At 43.9% G+C, this 19,275-nt stretch overlaps 1 protein-coding gene across 2 annotated transcripts in view; it reads left to right on the top strand.

Annotated features, from left to right (window-relative positions):
- LOC133026862 (cadherin-7-like) overlaps positions 1 to 19,275 on the top strand; it is an 85,232-nt gene that overhangs the window by 57,528 nt on the left and 8,429 nt on the right. For both annotated transcript variants that reach the window (XM_061093844.1, XM_061093845.1), the window contains 5 exons: positions 8 to 261; positions 1,233 to 1,369; positions 3,738 to 3,859; positions 16,059 to 16,176; positions 19,016 to 19,264. In XM_061093844.1, coding sequence (XP_060949827.1) covers positions 8 to 261; positions 1,233 to 1,369; positions 3,738 to 3,859; positions 16,059 to 16,176; positions 19,016 to 19,264 — 880 coding nt within the window. The remainder of the gene's footprint in view (positions 1 to 7; positions 262 to 1,232; positions 1,370 to 3,737; positions 3,860 to 16,058; positions 16,177 to 19,015; positions 19,265 to 19,275) is intronic.

Genomic DNA, 19,275 nt, shown 5'->3' with positions numbered 1-19,275 from the left:
CCTCCAGCCTCTAGACTACGAAACAAAGAGCAGCTTCTCTCTGAGAGTCGAGGCCACGAACAGGAACATCGACACCAACTTCTTGACCCTGGGCCCGTTCAGCGACACCACCTCGGTCAAAGTGACGGTGGAGGACGTGAACGAGCCGCCCGTCTTCTCCTCGCCGCTCAGCAGGATGGTCATTTCGGAGGACGCCAAAGTGGGCACTTCGATCGGGAGGGTCTCGGCCCACGATCCAGATACCTCCAACAGCGCCATCAGGTACCGACCACTCACATGCTGTTCTTCAAACTCAAAATAAACCTTGAATTTCCCAAAGAATTCTCATAAAGCCAAAGTCAAGAACACTAATTAGTTAATCAAGTCAACTGCTCCACATTATCTGCAATCACAAGGAATCTGAGGACCCTCGGAAAGAGTCCCCGTGTGGATTTCACAAAGACGGCGCCAGATGGTGGGAAGGCCAAGGAGTGCAGCATTTGCAAAAGTGAAATGCCATCTTGAACAAGAGAAGGGCATTCCTGCAGGAGGGTCGAGACTCCACACTTGTGCCGTGGCATTTACGACTCAAAACAAGCACTCGCATTCCCACTCAAGATCCCACCCACTCTGCATTAATTGAACCCACATTGTACGGCATTCATGCTCGGTCTGTTTGGATTGTTACTAATCTTAATCAGAAAATCAAATTACTGCACCATTGTGGCTGTAAATTGCTTCTTTTTGCTCCTGTGACTGTTATCAGCCTCGGCAATATATTGCACTACATCTGTTGAAATTAAAAATGATTGTGGAACTAATGCAGCCACAAGAGTCAAATTACATTGCAATAATACCCTTTGGATGTAGGCTAATTGAAGCTGTAATTTTCTCTGCTTGCTGTGTATTGAAAAGGGTTTGATCAGTGTTGTGTGCTCAGGGACAAGTAGACAGCATCAGGTTTATCGAACTCTAATAAGGTTTCTTGGTATGAAGTTCCAAGTTCCCGTTGTATTCCTGGAAATCAAGTGCACTTTTTGATAAGAGGAAAATTGTACCTGTTGTATAAAGCGTGAGCTCAATCCATTGATTGATTAAAGTTGGTAATGCATCAACAGAAGGTGCGGCAGGATGATGGAACCAAACTACAATCATCTTTCCTCACACGTAGAATAAACACTACAATGTCGGATCGATACCACTTTCCCAAAGCAGCATTTAAAAGTACACAATGGCCGTGTGTTTGTGTCCAGGTACTCCATCGACAGGAACACGGACCTGGAGCGCTTCTTTAACGTGGACGCTCTGAGTGGGATCATCAGCACGGCCAAGCCTCTGGACCGCGAGGCCAACTCCGTCCACAACCTCACCATCTTCGCCATCGAGAGCCGTGAGTTTACCTGAAGTCATCAGAGCTAATTGTTCACTGAAGTCCCCTGAAGAAACATTAATTAAAACTTAACAACCATTAGTGAGGTGTGAAATAAGGAGGGTGGGGCTTGTTTTAATACAAAGGTGTAAGGAAGGGATATCATTTTTTGCAATCTATTCAAAAATACACAGAGAAATACATTTTGCAAAAACACAAAGGAGAGAGTCAGTAAATTAACAATAATATGTTTATTAAAAGCTAAAGCAGTGATTATTATAAATATAGAAGCAAAGGATTTGCATATGATTTAGTGTAACTGTCCAAATGCAACATGCATCACTCCTGAGCTTGTTTATGTGCATCTGCTCTAATTTAAGCTATTAGCTCCAATTCACACTATTTCAATAACTTACTTCACTGCGGAAATAAATGAGAAGAAAACAATATATATTTCTCCGTATGTGGAAGCTTGTTTTTAATCTTTCATGGATTTGGGAAAGTTTAAGCCTCAAACAATCCGCAGCTAACTTTGCTTGATATGCTCACTCCCTAAAAACATTGATTATTCCTTATTTTAAAAGTCTTCTTTGCTCTTGTTTGAAACTACAAACTGTTTTATTTAATAACATAAAGCAAAGCAGCTCTAAACACCAATAGGCTCCAAGCAATATGTCGTTTGTCATGTTTTCTACACATTGATACAGAGTTTCTTTTGCCTTTTAGCTTAAACCACAACTTTAAATGTAGTAATCAGCAAAAATGTCACTTCAAAACAAGTCAGCAGGTAACATAGTTAACTCATGAACTCCCTCCAGTTGCTAACTAGAAATGTGAAGGCTGCTTTATCTTTGTGTGAAATCCAAACACCCGATGTTTAGATAAGGACTCTGGTAAATCTGCCAAACGTCCATTGAGTGTTTTAGTTTGTAACCTGTGTAAAAACACGAGACCTCAGATCCTGTCTGTGCTCACGTCCTCTTCATCCCGTCTCTTCCTCTGTTGCGGACGACACAATCGCTGGGGTCGTGTCAGGCTGTCGGGGAATGTTAATTCACGCACAGGGGGGCGGGCGGTCGCTTTGACCTCCGTGTCGCTTTGAGCCGGGGGGGGCGTGATGCTGACTCAGGGTGGGCGATCTCACCCACGGGTGAACTATGTTAATGTGATGTGAAGAAGTCCCGCGTGCCTTTTCTCTTTTTTTTTTGTTCGTCTCTCGATGCCTCCAAGGACGCAAGTGCCTTTCTTTGCCTTTGCTCTCTCTCCCTCTCTCTCTCTCTCTCTCTCTCTCTCTCGCTCGGCATTCCTATCGTTTCACCGCCGTCACGCAATCGACAACAATCATCTGCGCCCGATGTGCCGAGCAGTTCTCGACAGCTGCATCGCATCAGTATAAGTTGCAGAGAGACGAGCGGCCTGTCAGCTCGGCACTTCCTCTGCTCTCACGTCTCCACACCGAGCTCAGTGGGAAAAAGGGTCTTCATCGTTTTTTTTTTATTGCTCAAATCTTCTTTTCATCACTCTCTCTGCTTCAAAGACGTGTTTTTATTTACATCTAAGGACACATAGACACGGCTGATTCCCGAGTGTGAGCTCTCGCCTGATATAGCAACAAAGACAAGGCAGCATGTAATAATAGCCGTATGAAATGTCACCACGCTCCCCTCACGCATGAGGAGCCGGCTCCTGACACACAGTGACGCTCGGCCGCTGTTTTTTTTCGGCCGGGAACATCTCGGAGTTCGTGGACTCGGCAGCAACGCTCGCCCCCCCCCCCATGACAGTATTTATAGCAAATGGGTTCTTTTGTAACTCAAGAGGGTGAACGGGGGGACTCTCCGGGTTGAGGGATGTTGTGCATTTCAGCCGCAGTCACTCACATTTCATCCGCCCCGGCCCCCGGACCAAGCCAATGACAACAAGTCTGTGGCCCGCCCCCCCACCCCCGAGGGTCCGAGCGTCCTTTCTATCACCGTCAAATCAGCCGGAGCCGAATGTCAGCGCGTCATCTCTGGCCGGCGTGGAGGCGACGCCAGGCTAAATCATCATCTTGCACTCAGACGCAGCCATTTAGCCATCAGTGCGTGTCAGGGCAGAGACAGGGGGCGCGAAGCCCACTGATTGCCCACGCAGTCCCCCCCCCCCACCTGACAACAAGCCTGCACTGGGTGTAATCACTTTGGCTTCTCCAGAGCAAAGAGGACACCAGCTGCTGGAAGCACACGCTGCATATTTCATCGCAGCGGCTCTTTTCCCCCTTTGTGATTAATAAAAAAACATGAGAGAGATTAATATTCAATAATTCGGTCAAAAGCATCAAGGATAAGTTGAGGGGGGGGGGGAATTTACTGCGAAATAAACAAGGACTCTCTGCTTCTCTCTTTTCCAGAGGACCCGACCCAGATCGGAAAAGGCCTGACGCTCATCACCGTCATGGACATCAATGACAACGCTCCGGTCTTCGCCATCGACTATGAAACCCTCCTGTGTGAAAACGCCATGCCAGGACAGGTAAGGCCCAGAAACGTCTCTGCAGTTGGTCCAGCTCGCCTTCGGGTTTTCCTTCATCCACTCCCGACACTCGCTTGAAGTTTTTCCTTCGTAGCGAACGCCCGCTGATTCTCAAAGCCATTAAAACTCTTTCTTGTTCCTCAAAACAAGTCCAGATTCTCTCCACAGCTCCGGGTCATCCCGGGGAAACGGCATCATTAGGATGAGGCGCATCTTTAAGATTTAATAGCAGGTATTGTAGGTGTTATTGTTCATTAGCGGTTGTTGCTCTCATTCCGTTCTGTCAGAGCCAGCGGAATTAATGACAGTGCTTGACTCTGCCTGCGGTCCTAATCCGCAATGATATCCCAGCGTAATGTGATCTCTCATGCTGGGACGGAGGAGTGATCTGCCTCGGTTTGACTTTCCGTGCGGAAGCCCTTTTGTAATTAGACCATCAACCGCACAAGGGCACGAGGGCACGAGGGCAGAGGAATGCATCACGGTATCATGAGGAGGGGGGGGGGACGTGGGAGATTTTCAGAGAACAGAGGTTTGCAGGAGGAGAAGCTTCTCATATTCCCCCTGTTGAGCATTTGGCCTCATTGTTGCTAAATGACTTGTGCGTCCGCGGCGGCGATCCGTCTGCTCGTTGCGTTGGGAAAATACAATCAGAGGCGAGGGTGAAGGAGGCGTGCAGACCTGAATAAGTACAATTGATCAGAATGATGCATTGTTTGGGGAAATGGCTATTAGGCCCTTTTTAAATACGTTATTTGCATTCCTATTCTGTGGAGTTTGCCGCTGAGCTCGCGGTTGGGTGAACAAAAATAGCAAATGATTCCATTTGCAAAACTGAGAGATAATATTTCATGTGTGCATTAGTTTGGTTTTTTTCATGTGTGCTTTTTGCTTGACCACAATGTGGCTGTGGTTTCAATGAGGTTATTCTGAACAGGTCATTGTTGTTTGCTGTGGGAAGTTCATTATTTGTGTTGTTCCAGTTTTGTTAAAATCACAAAATAACAGAAGTAAAGTTCACCATCTACAGTTCAACCCACCTCGAGGTGCTTTCAGACATGGCTAAATGTAAATTGAATTCATAAACAGCTCAACCTGGGGGCCAGAGCATTTTGTGGAATAAACATCAACTCTATATGAGCAGTTATCGAAGGATCTACCGGAGCTGAATGTCTATTTTTGGTTAATGATCCCGCCACTTATCCTCAGAAGATTGTCGCCCAGTGACACAGAATCCAGAGCAACACCAGCAACTATCCATCGCCCGTCAATACGCTCTGACTTTCACATTCACCACATCATTCGTACATTTCTCTGCTCCGGCGCTTGATAAATTATGGCAGCGCGACTATGACAATACTGAAACAAAGTCATTCCCCAGCAATCAAACCGGCCCCCAGGACACAGTCACAGCCGTGGCCCATGACAGCATCATCAGCAGGAAAAGGTACAGCAAATCTGTAATTACTCAGCTGAAGCAGACAGATTGCTTACTCAATGCCAACCATAGCTGAGCACCCACCCCCCCAACCCCCTCCCCACCCCCCACCCCCCCATCAAGTGTAGCTAGGAGCTACTCTGCTGTAAAGTGCCGAGCCGCTGGTGACGGAGACCTGTATCTCCCTCCGCCCAGCGAGCTGACGAGCTGCATTCAGATTCTATACAGTCTGTAAGTGGTGCAGTCGTAAATGTGCTGCTGCAGCTCGAAGCTCGCGTGTGTGCGTGTGTGTGTGTGTGTGTGTGTGTGTGTGTGTGTGTGTGTGTGTGAGAGAGAGAGAAGATTTGTATCCAAATAAAAAGTTGAACTTGAGTGAAAACTGTGATAAATTAGATTAGATTTGATTCAACTTTATGGTCATTGCACAGTACAAGTACTTATACAACGAAATGCAGTTTAGCATCGAACCAGAAGTGCAAAAAAGGCAGTAAAAGTTCAGAGTATTGTGCATATTAAAGTGAAAATGTAAATAAATGTATATATATGGAATATTACAGTATTAAGAGGAATTGTATGATATAAGAACGATGAATACACTGTGAGCAGGATAAATATATATATAAATATGAATACACTATAGGTGGGATAATACAGCAGTAAAAAAAGTAACAGTCAGTGCAAATAAATGCGTTATTACAAAGCCAGCTAGCAAGTTAACTTTACGGTCAGTTCTAAATGAATAAAAACATTCAGTGTTCTTTGTCATTTCACTTTTAATTGTCGTTTTTTAAATCTAAACTAAAATGAAAATGTGTTTACTTTTAGATTATGGCATTCTGCATGTGGGTTCTATTCTAATGCAGTCGTCTGTTGGGGAAACAGTGAAGTGCACCGCTGGGACGCTGCACTTTCAGACTGAATAATGAAGACGGGCAAAATGAAAATTTCATGATGAAATTTACACCCCAAAATACACATAGAGCAAAAAAGGGGAAGAGGGCGGTTGACATTTGAATGTAGAAACACCGTTTGAATCCCAACGAGGAGTCGGCTGTCTGTGAGCAGGCTGACTGGGTGGACTGGGAACCTGTCGGGTGTGCGCTCCACTGCCCTCCTGATTCCTGATTAATTAAAATGCTCCTGTTGTGTTTGTGTGTCTGGTAGCAGAGCAGTGAACTGTCCTGCACCACGAGCTTTGCTCCGAAAACCTCCGGCCGCCCACTGGCTGTCACGCCCATCGGCTCCTTCACAGCTGCGACAGAGATGAAATAATATTTGCCAGTTGGGATCGGAGTTGACTCTGTGACTCGGTGGCTCAGATTAACAGGGAGCGCACGGATGGAGCAACCTGCCATTTCTCAGGCCTAATTAAGGGCGTCTCGTGGCGCCGGCGCTCTCCGGAGACGCCACTCGCTACGGATCACCGGCGCGTCTGTCTCCTGCCATAATATTAACTGATATTATGATGGGGGTGGAAGGGGCAAGGGCACTGGGAATGGTGTGGTGGGTCATGTTGTACAATCACTTCGGTGTAACCATTACATACATGAGTGGACTTGGCATTCTGCTGCCCCCATCTGCTCCCCCTGCCCCCCCGAGGAGGCTCAGCAGCCCCTGAGGAGACGCGCCTGAACGCTGGTTAGCCCCGGAACACAGGTTTTTCCTAAGTGAGAGAGGTGAAGTGGGGACAAAGACAAAGGTGCACATGCCATTGTTCTCACAGCAACAGGAATTACTCAGTGTTTTCATTACACTCATTTGCCGCGGTGGTCGGCAGTCAGAGCTTCGGCGGCGGCGCCTGAGACTCGGCTCACGGAGGCAATTAAGGTGCGAAGCTCTCAGATCCTGATGGCTCCAATTTGCGCCTGACACCGCGCTCCTGCTGTGAGTCATAACTCTCAGTCCAGTCTGAAGCCGCGGACATGATACACATAGTTTCAGATCCAAATGGGATCCCAGTATTATCATTATCTGCGATGTCTACTCTGAATAAACATCCAAACATTAAGGCTTATAGAAACAAAATGCTTCTTATGAATTCAGAACTCCCCTGAGGATTTCTTCATTCTCACATTTATCACATTTTTTTTTTAACCAGACTTTTAATGGAGCACAATTTGAAAAAGCGGCACACTTCCCCAAATATTATGAGAACTGTTATTCCTATAAACTGAAGTTATAAGAGAGATTATCCCTGATGAAGTTTACAACTCAGAGTCTGACGCCAAGTTCATGTCAGTGCTTCATTGTTTACATGTGATGACTGTTGTATGACACGTGTACGTCCTGTCGTCATCACGTGTGTGAGCTGTGTCAACTTGTGCTTGTACCTGCACATCGATCAGTTTGTATCTGATGTTGGCCTGGTTAAAATTCAGCTCTATCGTATTTGCTTACTGGATTAAATGTATTTAAGAAAATTGCTGAGACTGTATTATCATCAGGGTTTAACTGTCAGAAAAGTAAACGTCCTTGTCGTATCATCGGAGGCGAAGACGTCAAAGGATTCTGCCAGCAGCTTTTCTGCTTCTCTTTCTTCTTCTGTTGTTTAATGTCGTCTCAACTTACTGTGTGTCAAAGTCTGAACTGTCTCACACTGGTCACACTGCAAATGAAACAAGTCTGAAGGGTCTCGTCCAAAACAAGTTGATGTGAAAGCCCTCGAAGATAAGGAATATTTATAAGCACCATAAATAGCCTTTAATGCTGAATACTAAGAAACTTGATTTACCGGATAATCGAAATCAAACATAGATCCTTGAAAACCTGTTGACACACAAACATCAAATCCTTTTAACTTGGAGCGGTGGAAGCCAGGTGTTTGAAAACCTCTGGTCATGAGCATTTCTGGTGTCGTCTCTTCCCCCCCGATCAAAACCACTTCACCTGCCACTTCTTACACGAACGCCTCCAGTGTCACATCGATCACTTAAAAAAAAAACACATCCTCGCCCCTTCCAGCTGAATAAACATCCATAAATCTGCTTCTCAGAACTTTCACCAGTATCAAAGTAACCCGGTGATATTCATCTGTACGCCCACGTTGTGCACTGCAAACATGAACTGCTAATAGCTCATTCAGCGTAGTTATTCATTATATTTCTGCTATTTCTCCCCTTTCCTGATCAAACCCACAGTAATTACCGCCTCTTACCCGCCGCCTTGGCTCTCACATCAATCACACACACAACACAAACACGTCTTCATGCCACCAGTCGTCGTTAGAGGTGTTTCATCAGGGCGGGAGATATAAACAGATATGTCAAAGTGCAGGGGACGCGGAAAAACAACCGTCTGCGCTATTAAAGAGATGGCACACGGGGGCAAATATTCATCTGGGATCTCGCCACCGGGACATCGCTTCAGCCGCGTTGGGATCACGCCAACCAACATGAATCTCAGCAGAAGACTCAGATAACCAATGAGGAAACGAGAGAGTCGGCTCAGGAACGGATGAGATTGCAAAGATGACATTTGTTGAACGGCATTAGAATCTACTTGTGTGTGTGTGTGTGGGCGTTGATATCTTATGAAGCCGCCACCCGCGGAGAGTGAGGGGTGTGAAAACTGCAGGGCCGCCATTTCCTCCGTCAACACAACCCCTGGTGACAGCTGTCACGTCGTCATGGCAACGAGTGCCACCTATGCCATGCTTATTTATACTCTGGGGCTCAAGTTTCAAGTGTGTCTGGTGTGACCTGGTGGTGTGAGTCATCTACCAGCAGGGCTCCACGGGGCTGAAGTGAAAGACTCATATCCCCGTTCCCAATAATCAATAATAACTACACCTTACACGTCACTATAGCAACTGGCCTTTACGTTGTGAAGGAACTCGTCAAGTCCTGTAAGTCTCATTTCTCCACAGAGTAAAGTTAACTCCGACTCAACGATTCTGCACCACGAGCAGGAACTCAGAGACGCTGGAATAGATTCTAACGTGTTTACTCCGCCGCCGTCAAACAGAGGAGAGTGTTTTATTCAAGCTTGTTATCGCTCTGATCTCCTCGCACACGCTCACTAGAGCCTCAGTGTGGTTCGGCTTATTAGCAGACATTACTCTCTTCATCACATCGGCCACAAAGTGAATGAATCCCGACGACTGGACTGGAGGCTTCAATCAAAAAAGTTCAGACACTCTGAAGTCAAAAAGATTTTTTCTGCAGTTAAACTTAAAGCCCTTATCTTGGGATGGATTTAGTTTTAAGAAATTATATTAATATAATACTTGAATTTTGGGCTGCTGCGGCTCAGGAGGTAAAGCGGGTCGGTGGTTCGAATCCCGGGCTCCTCTATTCGGGTAAGATATGGAACCACAAATTGCCTCAGATAGTTCTGCCAATTATGTATGAATGGTTTGGATAAAACGAGTGCTGGGAGTTTTATGAACAGGGGACTTTGACTTTGAGTGGATAAGACTGGAAAAGTTAATATAATACATTTACATTTTTGTTAGTACTACTTACTACTATTACTACTATATACTGTAAAATATATACAATACACACATCTAAAGTAATTTCGCCCAAATCAAAGATTAAATACCTGAAAAATGTGTAAATGTTAGTTATTTAAGGTCAGAAAACATTATCATAATAAGAATAATGATAATAACCTTCTTCATAACAGTACTAATTAAACATGATATTACAAATATTTCGCTCTGTTGTATCGTCAACTTTTCGATACTTGACTTTTTCTTATGCTTCTGTTGGTATTTTACATCTATTGATATTCAATAGCCGGACCTTTCCTTCACTCAATAGGCTAGAACAAAGTTATCACTTTATTAGTGTGAAAAGATAATTAAATAAAGAAGTTGTGTGTGATTTGTTCCTAATTAACCAGTCATCACGACGCAGTGATGTATGATAAACATTGAGACTGAAGCATTCACCACAAATAGAGACGTGTTGATGACTGTTTTTTCAGGTGTCGCCTTCTAAGTCACGTTCACGTCAGTGCCGTCGTTATTCATCACTTCGTTAGTGGAGCGACTGACACTTCTCATCTCACGTGTTTGCTGATGTGTACGAGGAGAAACTTGACATGTGTTAGTTTGTTGAAAGTTTGTAAAGCTCTTTATGAAACATCCGTCTGCGGAGAGCTGGGATATTTCGGTGGAATTTTCCAGTGGGGCTGTTATGTGAGAACACAAATATCCGAGTCAGTCGCTCAGGACTTTATCCCTCAGACGTCTAGTAAAATGTAATGGAAGAATGTAGCAGCGGAACTCGAGTGGGCGTGTTGTGGACGTAGACACACAACAGACGTGAAAGGAGACAGATATCCCATCGTCATGCTCGTAGGAGACAGTGTTGAACAAAAGCAGTGATGAGTTTATACGTCATGTCCCCAATTTCCTGTATATTTTACCAGAGTTCATATCTGAAAACGAAACCTATCCATCCATCTGGTTGTTTATCTGTCCGTCTGCAATCGCTGTTGTGCCATATGTTGTTGGACAGTGGTTCGATTCCAGCCATCTGTGGTCGTATGTTGAACAGGATTGGAAAAAAGGGACAAAATGTGATTCCGCACAACAACTATGTTCATTTTAGTTTGTAGAACATTCATTTAATTGGTTAATTTAATTTTTGTTGTATGTTGCAAATGACTCTCAATGTAAATAAGTCTTCTCCCAGTTATTTAGTGATTTATTATGTCAGGACACAGAGCTCTGGACTTTTATTCCACTGAACCACTGGTGCTCACGATAGAAGTTTTAAGGAGCATATTCAAATCGAATTACAACTCGACACATTCGTATTTTTACATCACTGATAAGTGCGTTAAGTAATAAATAGAAGATCTACGGTAACAACGTGATGTTTTATTGAAAAGAAAAACAGCCACGGGCCGAAATTGTGCTTTAACACAAAGATCATTTAGTTAAATTGTGCTTTCGTTTTTAATGTGGAAGGCTGTATTGAATTTTATTGTCTTTTCTTAGCCTCTCCTGCAGAACGATTAGTATTCCTGCCTTCGAAATGCTGCTGGCAGAGTCGCTGCAATTCCATCAGTGCATCTGTCCCTGCATAGTTTATGCATCGTGCTGCTGTTGAGCTTTATGAGAGTTTCCGGCTGAGTCAGAAAACTTTTCGATTTCCTGCCTGCAAGTGGCCACACAGAAAGCAACACAATATACATATACATACATTCTGTTCCCCTTCTTTAAAAATAATTCAGGGGCACAGCAAGGTCTGAACAGTAGCTCACCTGATACCACACAGAGGTTTAAGTTCCTGTGAGCATGTCCTGCTCCACATTTAATGCCTGAACTGTCCTGTCAATAGAAAATTCCGCATTGTATGTATGAAAAGAGAGGATTCAACAGTCATCAATAGTCAATTATTCATTCATCGTCACCAAGGTGCATTGTGGGAGTATTTGAGGCCCAGGTGGATGATGTCAAAATTGTCCCCATCCCCACCATGCATTGCGGTATCTCTCTCTACCTCACACAGATGCACAAATACAATAGTTGCATCAATAAAAAAAGATTTTCATTGTTTTCCTGTTGAACTTGTCATGATTGGTTCAGCAGAAATATTCATGGTGTCACAAGGGGGCGCCGACACAGGCCTCTGAGCAACGGAGCAATTAATTCAATCACTTCCAAAAACAAATGCAGTGATTGAGAAGAGGTTTAATCTGGATGTGAACCGGAAGTGGCTCATGTGACCCTGATCTGGCAAAACAGCAGCGAATCGCCCAAGTGCCATCGCTCCATCGAAGTGTTTCTATTTGGGAAGGGATGGTTCTGCTGCCCCACTCTGTGTCTAAATGAAACAATCAGGCGATTACCATTTCCTCCACGTACATAAAACAAATCAACAACCAACTTGAAGGGCAGTCTGTGACCGCATCTCTCCGCCAAGGATAACTCCTTCTATCTCTATCTCCCATTGAAAAACAAGATCCAGCCCCTTAATTGAATCTGCCCTAAACTTTAATGAGTTCTCCTTCGGGCCACACCCCTCTCTTCTAGCAGGTTTCAATAAAATCGGTTCTGCGGTGGTTGAGTAACCCTGAAGATAAACAGACAGATAAATGAGACTTGCTGCTATTTGTACACATTCAGTTTCAGTCGCTCTCTCCTTTCATCCATCCTTTCATTACCTTATCATAGTATTCTCTCATCTTCTCACATGCCAGACGCAGGTTTCTCAGTGAGGGCTGGTTTCCTTACAGAGGGCTCGTCCTCGAACAAAATGGCCCTTTTAAGACTTGAGGAGCAACCTTCTGAGTGCTGCATTAAAACAGGCCTTGATTTGAGATAACGTAGGTTAAAACCATCAGCTTCTGAAGTTGTGATTATTCATTCCTGCATCACATTAACACAAGTGGTGCTATGAGAAAATCTACAACCGGAACCCGTGTGAAATGAGCAGTTTACAGTGGAATCAGATGCTTTCATTCATTCAAACTGTAGATTTTTGGTGAGTGTTCAGCAAGGATTGTTTTGTCAGGTTAAGTTAAACAGACCTTTAAAGGCACAAGGTTAAAAGTTAAAAGTTATGCCTTAAAAACACCAAACATTTTAACTTACAAAGATTTTACAGTTTGAGAGTCCCTGTGTTTATTTCTAACTAAATCTTTATTGATTGATATTTATCATATGATCAAACCAACAATAGAAGCAGCAACACAGGAATATTGGAGAAAAAAACACTCATGTACAAGGTCACAGGCCCTTTGTTGTTCATGTAAATGTTTCATTAGCAGCAGTTTATGTTTTTCTGTCTCATTTACTCTGAACTTTGAATCAACTTATCAATACATCTATCAACTCTAAATCCTCAATGGCTTCACAGGACCAGTGAGTGTGTGTATGCGTGTGCGTTGCTCTGTTGTTTGCACATTCTCCTCCTCCTTCACCAAAGCCACAAATAGAGACACCTTTGTCCTTTTCTATCCGCTCTGATCTGACGCGCAGCCATGTGTAAACTGGAAAAAAAGACTCAATCCCGTGATTCATAGGCCTCCTCAGTCTTGCCTTCCGACAGGCACCAGTCTGCTGCGGCTTGCTAATGTCTTTCAGCCAGAATTTATGTCTACATCCATGCCTCTCTCTCCTCCTGTATCCTACTCAACCCATTAGAGAATTCCCCAGCAAAGGTTCTGTGGAACGCCTTGCATCAGAGCCACACTAATGAAAGGCATTATACATTACAAAGTGTTTGATTTAAGGATGATTTACAGATCTCTCGCTCGCTCGGCGAGGAATGGAAACCTTCCGCGAGATAAGCTCCGGAGCCATCTGCAGAATTCAAAGGACATCAAAGGGTTCAAATTGTGTGTAGGATTCATCATCGGCGTGCGAGCCACAGAGAAAGGTTTCTATCAGATGTGAGATTTCCATAACAGAATGAGAGGCATGTGAGATATTGTGATCCCACAATCAACGGTTGGCTTTTCATGCTATGCAGCCGAGCATGCACACGCTGCGTGTTGAGGTGCTCGGCGGCGGCGTCTACCTGTCACTGATGCTGACACAAACATCGCTTCTCTCCGCGTACACACGAGAAACCTGCGTGTTCTGGATAACCTTTTTTTTTCACGCGCTCCCCGGATTAATTTCCCCCTTGCGCTGCAGAACCAAACAGTTGTGATTGTTTTTTTATTTTCTGCTGATGAAAGAGCAACTATTTTAATTTTTGTTAGGAAACACGATAAAATATTCATGAATTTTTCACCCCCGCCTGCCAGTTTTAATAATTGGCAGGATGTCGTTTTGCCACCTACACCGACCCCTAATACCTGACAGCTTGTAACCAGCAGCATTTAATCACAGCTGACAACTGATAATCCAAGTCTCAGCGCTGATAGATCACTGGTGGAGGGGTGGGGGGGGTTTCTCCTCCTCGTCCTCCCTCTCTTTCGCCTCATTTAAATGTTGTTTTTGTCTTGATGTCGGAGCTGTTCGGGGCTGGGACGTGTGATAATTTAGTGTGAATTGCTTTTAAGAATCTCTTGGATCCCGTCCACGGGCGCCAGTTGTCGCAGGGTTGAGTTTGGAGATTTGTCTACAAAGGACTCGGGAGGCTTGATCGGAATTCACAAGGACACTCCTGCAGTAACACCCACTTTGATGGCCGTCGCGGTGGCTATCATTTGTCGTCCATATGGCGTGTGTGTCTGTGTGTGTGTGTGACTCGCTGCTTCTGTACACCACGTACCCACTGAGATCTCTGCTTCTTTTTTTTTTCAAGTCCTGCCGCTCGGAAGCTGAAATTAAAGCTCAGCAGGCGTCTTCTCTTTTTTTTCCTCTTCTTTTGCTGAAAACAGATAACTTGATTTCCAGATAACATGTTTGTATGAATAAAAAATCATTACAGCACATGCTGGTGGGTGCAAATAAATTGGTTTTATTTGGTAATTTGATTTCCTGCATTATTTAGATTTGTCAACACTGCTCTATAATGAAGGGGGTGAGATTCTGTTTAGTCCTCGAGTTCTGAGGCGCAATAAAATGGGCAGAAGCAAATAGAATTCACTTGTTTAACTCACACATATAAATGCGTGTGTTGCATCGCCCGGAGCTACAGCCGTCCTTATCATGAGTCATTTTCATACTTTCAATAATAAAGAAGAAATGCCTGCCTGAATCACATATTTATTTTGAACAGTGTCAGCGTAACATCCTGTGGACTGACCTGACACTGACTTCACTTCTCACACGGCTCTGATTGGATTTTAGATTGAAGAAGAATCCGTGGATTAACTGTTTAATGGTCATCACAACACATTTCATCACTAATTACAAGCTGACACTGATTAATGATGATTTAATAAAGCAAAATTATGCCAATAACTATGTGGACATTGAAATATTACGCTCTTATTACTGGAAGCTTTGCCAATTATGCCCATTAGGGGTGTGCATATTCAAGTGTATATGCCAGAAAAGTATTTTATATATCTAAATTGTCTTTTAAAGTAATAATTTTTTAGAATACTTAAGTAAAATGCTTTATTTCTTGAGGTTTATGCTGTAAAACCCAAGATATAAAGCATTCAAAGATAGTTAAAAAGTCCACTTTCACTTAAACACAACGTCATTACCACATGTGCATAAATAAAGAGACATTTGAGCATCTTTGGAAGAAGCTTAACTATCTTAATATTCCAGAAATCTCTGTCTGAATGAGGCCAATTTATTCAGTTTGGACATGAGACACGTTCGATATTAATTAAATTACTGCAGGTTGCTTTTCCAGTTTCAGAAACAGAAGTGCAACCTGCATCACCACAGGCCGAACCACAGGCGGGTTTAGAACGGGCATTGCACCAAAAGTTGAGAAAAGTAAAACAGTATTTTGTTTTTATTAGTGGATTTTCTGGTTTCTATATAAAAGAGTTAATATTAAACGTTATCACTCAATGTTTTTATGGGAATAAGCCGCTTGACAGTCCTTTGCTCTCCCAAAGCAAACACTTCGTCCCTGAGAGGTTTCCAAGCTCCTGCCAAACGAGCACTTAGGGTATTTTAAGAGCTAAACGACAGGAAATCACAGCCAAACATTATAAAGGAAATATCTTTCCATCAATCAGAATACGAGCTCATTTTCTCCAGTTTACTGACCTGGCTTTTTAAGAATGATATCATGATATAAATCTACGACAACAGTGTTTATCCTCAAAGCGAACCCACGTGGGACAATAAAAGCTGCAAACATCCGACAATTTAAAGCTTCAGTTAACAGCTAATCAACCAGTGGAAGGAAACTGATCTTGTGTTTATGCTCCCCTTGTCTTCAGGTGATCCAGACCATCAGTGCGGTGGATAAGGACGAACCTCTGAGCGGACACCGCTTCTACTTCGCCCTCGCTGCACCTGTTGCCGGAAACCTCAACTTCACTCTGCGAGATAACAAAGGTGCGACAGCCTCTTTGTTATCACCTCCAGGCGGCCGCGGCGAACCATTATTCTGTGATTATACGTGTGGAAGTGTCTCTCGGCGAAATTCAAACAGAAATCTGTAGGTGTGGGTTATTTGATGGTCCTGATCACAACATATTCGGTTCACTTTCATCAAAAAAAAAAGGGCCTTAGGAGGTAATAAAAAGTTTTATATTTGATTCACCAAAGTCTTACATATTTCTCTTGTCTACCATAGGCAGCAGCGTGAGGTATGAAATGATTTCGCAATTGATTGTGGACAAGTGAAATAGTTTCAACAATATTCAATGCTTTTCTGTTCCATCAGAACCTTGTTATGATGCTTATGGGTCCAAGTTTTGTTGAATATTGAAATTACTGAGGTTTTATTTATCTCTACAAACAGATTCCACATGTGATTTAGCAGAATCTGTAGGTGAGGTTCAGCATTCTGAGGCTGGCTTCCTGTTTCTTGTTGGACCTCTCAGGTTTAAGAAAACTTGAGATTTAACAGAAACCCCTAAAGTCAGTATGTCCACGTTCTTGTCAAAAGCTCCGGGTATCAGATCAGTTCCCGCTGCAGCTAAATCAAAATCTCCCCTGAGTAAAGTGAGTGTGTACAAGGTGCTGGTCAGGTTGAGTACTGTGTATTTCCTGCGTACTTCCCTCGAGCAGGAGCCTGGCTGCAAAGCATCTTTGGCACTTTGGTCATTTCTCTTTCCTGGACACAATCTCCTCAGCGATCTGACTCTGGAGAATCCGCACAGAGCAACCGGTGCCCCCCCGGCTCGCCCGGCTGTGCCAAATGAAACCATAATTCTGCTGTGACAATGCCCTCTGTATCCCTGTTGTAATTGTTCATCACAGCTGAATGCAAAAACAAACTTTCCTCTGCAAACAGGAGCAGATCTGAGATAACTCATCCTGAGCCGTGTTCTGCTCAGTGCAGAGATCACACAACAACCGAGAGGAACTGAAAACGACTTTGTCCTGTAATGATTCTCCTCACCACCTACACACAGAGCAATGAGCAGACGAAGGAAATTAGCTGCTGCTATAGGAAACGTTCAGCCTTCATTGGCATATCCTGTAGCTTTGCAGACAAAAGAAAATTGAGCCTGACTCCATCATCACTAAATAACACGAAACCCCTGCTGCTCTGAAAAGGTGCAGAGCTGCTCTGCTCTCTGAATTAATGCCCTGTGTGCCCTCAGTTCTTTTTCTCTCACACATGTGGGAGCTCGGCTGAGGCTGGAACATTATAGTTCAGCAGCAGCAGCCGGGTTCTCCCACTGTAATCTGTGCAAGTGCAGACCTGTGGTACATGATGAAGTGGATGTTTGAGGGAACCTCTCAGCAGATTAACATCAGGACCACAGTTTACGATTTGACCTGTGGAGAGTTTCTCTGTGACCATTCACTTCCCTGTGTTTACCTTGATTGCACTGAGGCCGAGTTTTAAAGGAGCGGTTCAACGTTTGGAAATCTAACTTTTGTCAAGGAGGTCATGTTTTTAATTTGACTCTGTGGACAGATTACCACGTTACTTGGTGGAAATAATTTCATTTCCAATTCTAATTTGGCATGTATCCAGAGAAATAGGCAGATCCGATAATTAAAAATGTTGAGATCTGAGCGTCTGCATGGACGGTAAAAACGTTATGGGAAATAGTGCTGCACACAGCCGTACCGTGCAGGAATTGAGCCAATCAGACAGTTAGAAATCTCCTGTGTTATTATGACTAGTGCTGAAACATATGTTTGTCTATTATTTTGCAGCATTATACAAAACATACTGGACGTGTTAACATGCAGGTTAGAGGAAGGAGGCCGGGAAAGAACCTTATAAATTCTGGTGTGGAATCACTTTCTGTAACATTATGAGATTTATTTTTACCCTTTGAGACATTTTTACCCAATTCCCCAAAGAATAATAATAAATGTCATGTTTAGACTGTTATCTATGAATTTGTAGAATTTGGTGTGGCTTGTGATGATTGATTTTAAGGGGACTGTTGGAGGTATATGTTTTCCTTAGTGCTGTTCTAGTTTCCCCATTAGGTTTAGAGGCACAAAAGCCTGCGACCAGAGGAGCAGGAGGCAATTATAGCATTAGTATGAATTATTCAGCAGCCACATTAGATTGAATTCAGATGCTAAAATACTTTTGCTATGTGGCTCAATGTCTCAAAGTCCTATTTTCACTTGCACTGTATTTGTTTGCTGCCCGGCTGCACATAAATATCCCTCGAAGACAAAGTGCGCAACCAAATGTTTCACAATGAGAACAAGATCATATTAATTTACCATTTTAAGTGTTTTGTTTTGGAACCCTTCACAGTTGCTAACAGCCAAATGTGTTTTTTCTTTGCCCCATGAGAACATTTTGCTGATTTTACTAATGTGGCGTTGACAAAAGAAGCCAGCTCTGTATTTTATTCTCACCTTGTTCTCTGCATTCCGAGAGCAATTTTGTCCTTCAGGGCAAAATCTACATTTCAGTCATGACTGCTCAATGGCACATTATTGTCTCGTTGTCTCTGAGACGCTAACATCTCATATCTGATCTAACCATCGAACCAAAGCTGTTATTAACAGGTGGTCAAGACCAGGGAGAGATGCCACAGTGTCTCGTGTAATGAGTTGTGTTAATGACACCATCTGTTGGTGTTTCTGCTTCCACTGTAAAACCAGTTCAGACTGCACAACCGAAAGGAGAGAAATCATTACAGAGCAGAAGTTGCACCTCCTGCTCGTCCAAAGTACACAGATCATTGTTCATTTGAAGTCAGAGAAGTCGTCTATTCACACGTGTGACTGATGCTCTGTCCTGCAGACAACACGGCGTCCATCCTGACGAAGCGCGGCGGCTTCAGGAGACGGGAGCAGGCCGTGTACCGGCTGCCCGTGCTGATCGTGGACAGCGGCAGCCCGGCCCTCAGCAGCACCAACACGCTCTCGGTGCGGGTGTGCGACTGCGACTCGGACGGCGTGGCCCTGTCCTGTGGAGCCGTGGCGTACACGGCGACCGGCCTGAGCACCGGCGCCCTCCTGGCTATTTTAGGCTGCATCATCACGCTGCTGGGTAAGATCCAT

The sequence above is a fragment of the Limanda limanda genome, chromosome 20 (genome assembly GCF_963576545.1).
Source record: "Limanda limanda chromosome 20, fLimLim1.1, whole genome shotgun sequence".
NCBI lineage: Eukaryota > Metazoa > Chordata > Actinopteri > Pleuronectiformes > Pleuronectidae > Limanda > Limanda limanda.
The sequence above is the reverse complement of the archived record's forward strand: the minus strand, read 5'-3'. Positions and strand labels throughout refer to the sequence as shown.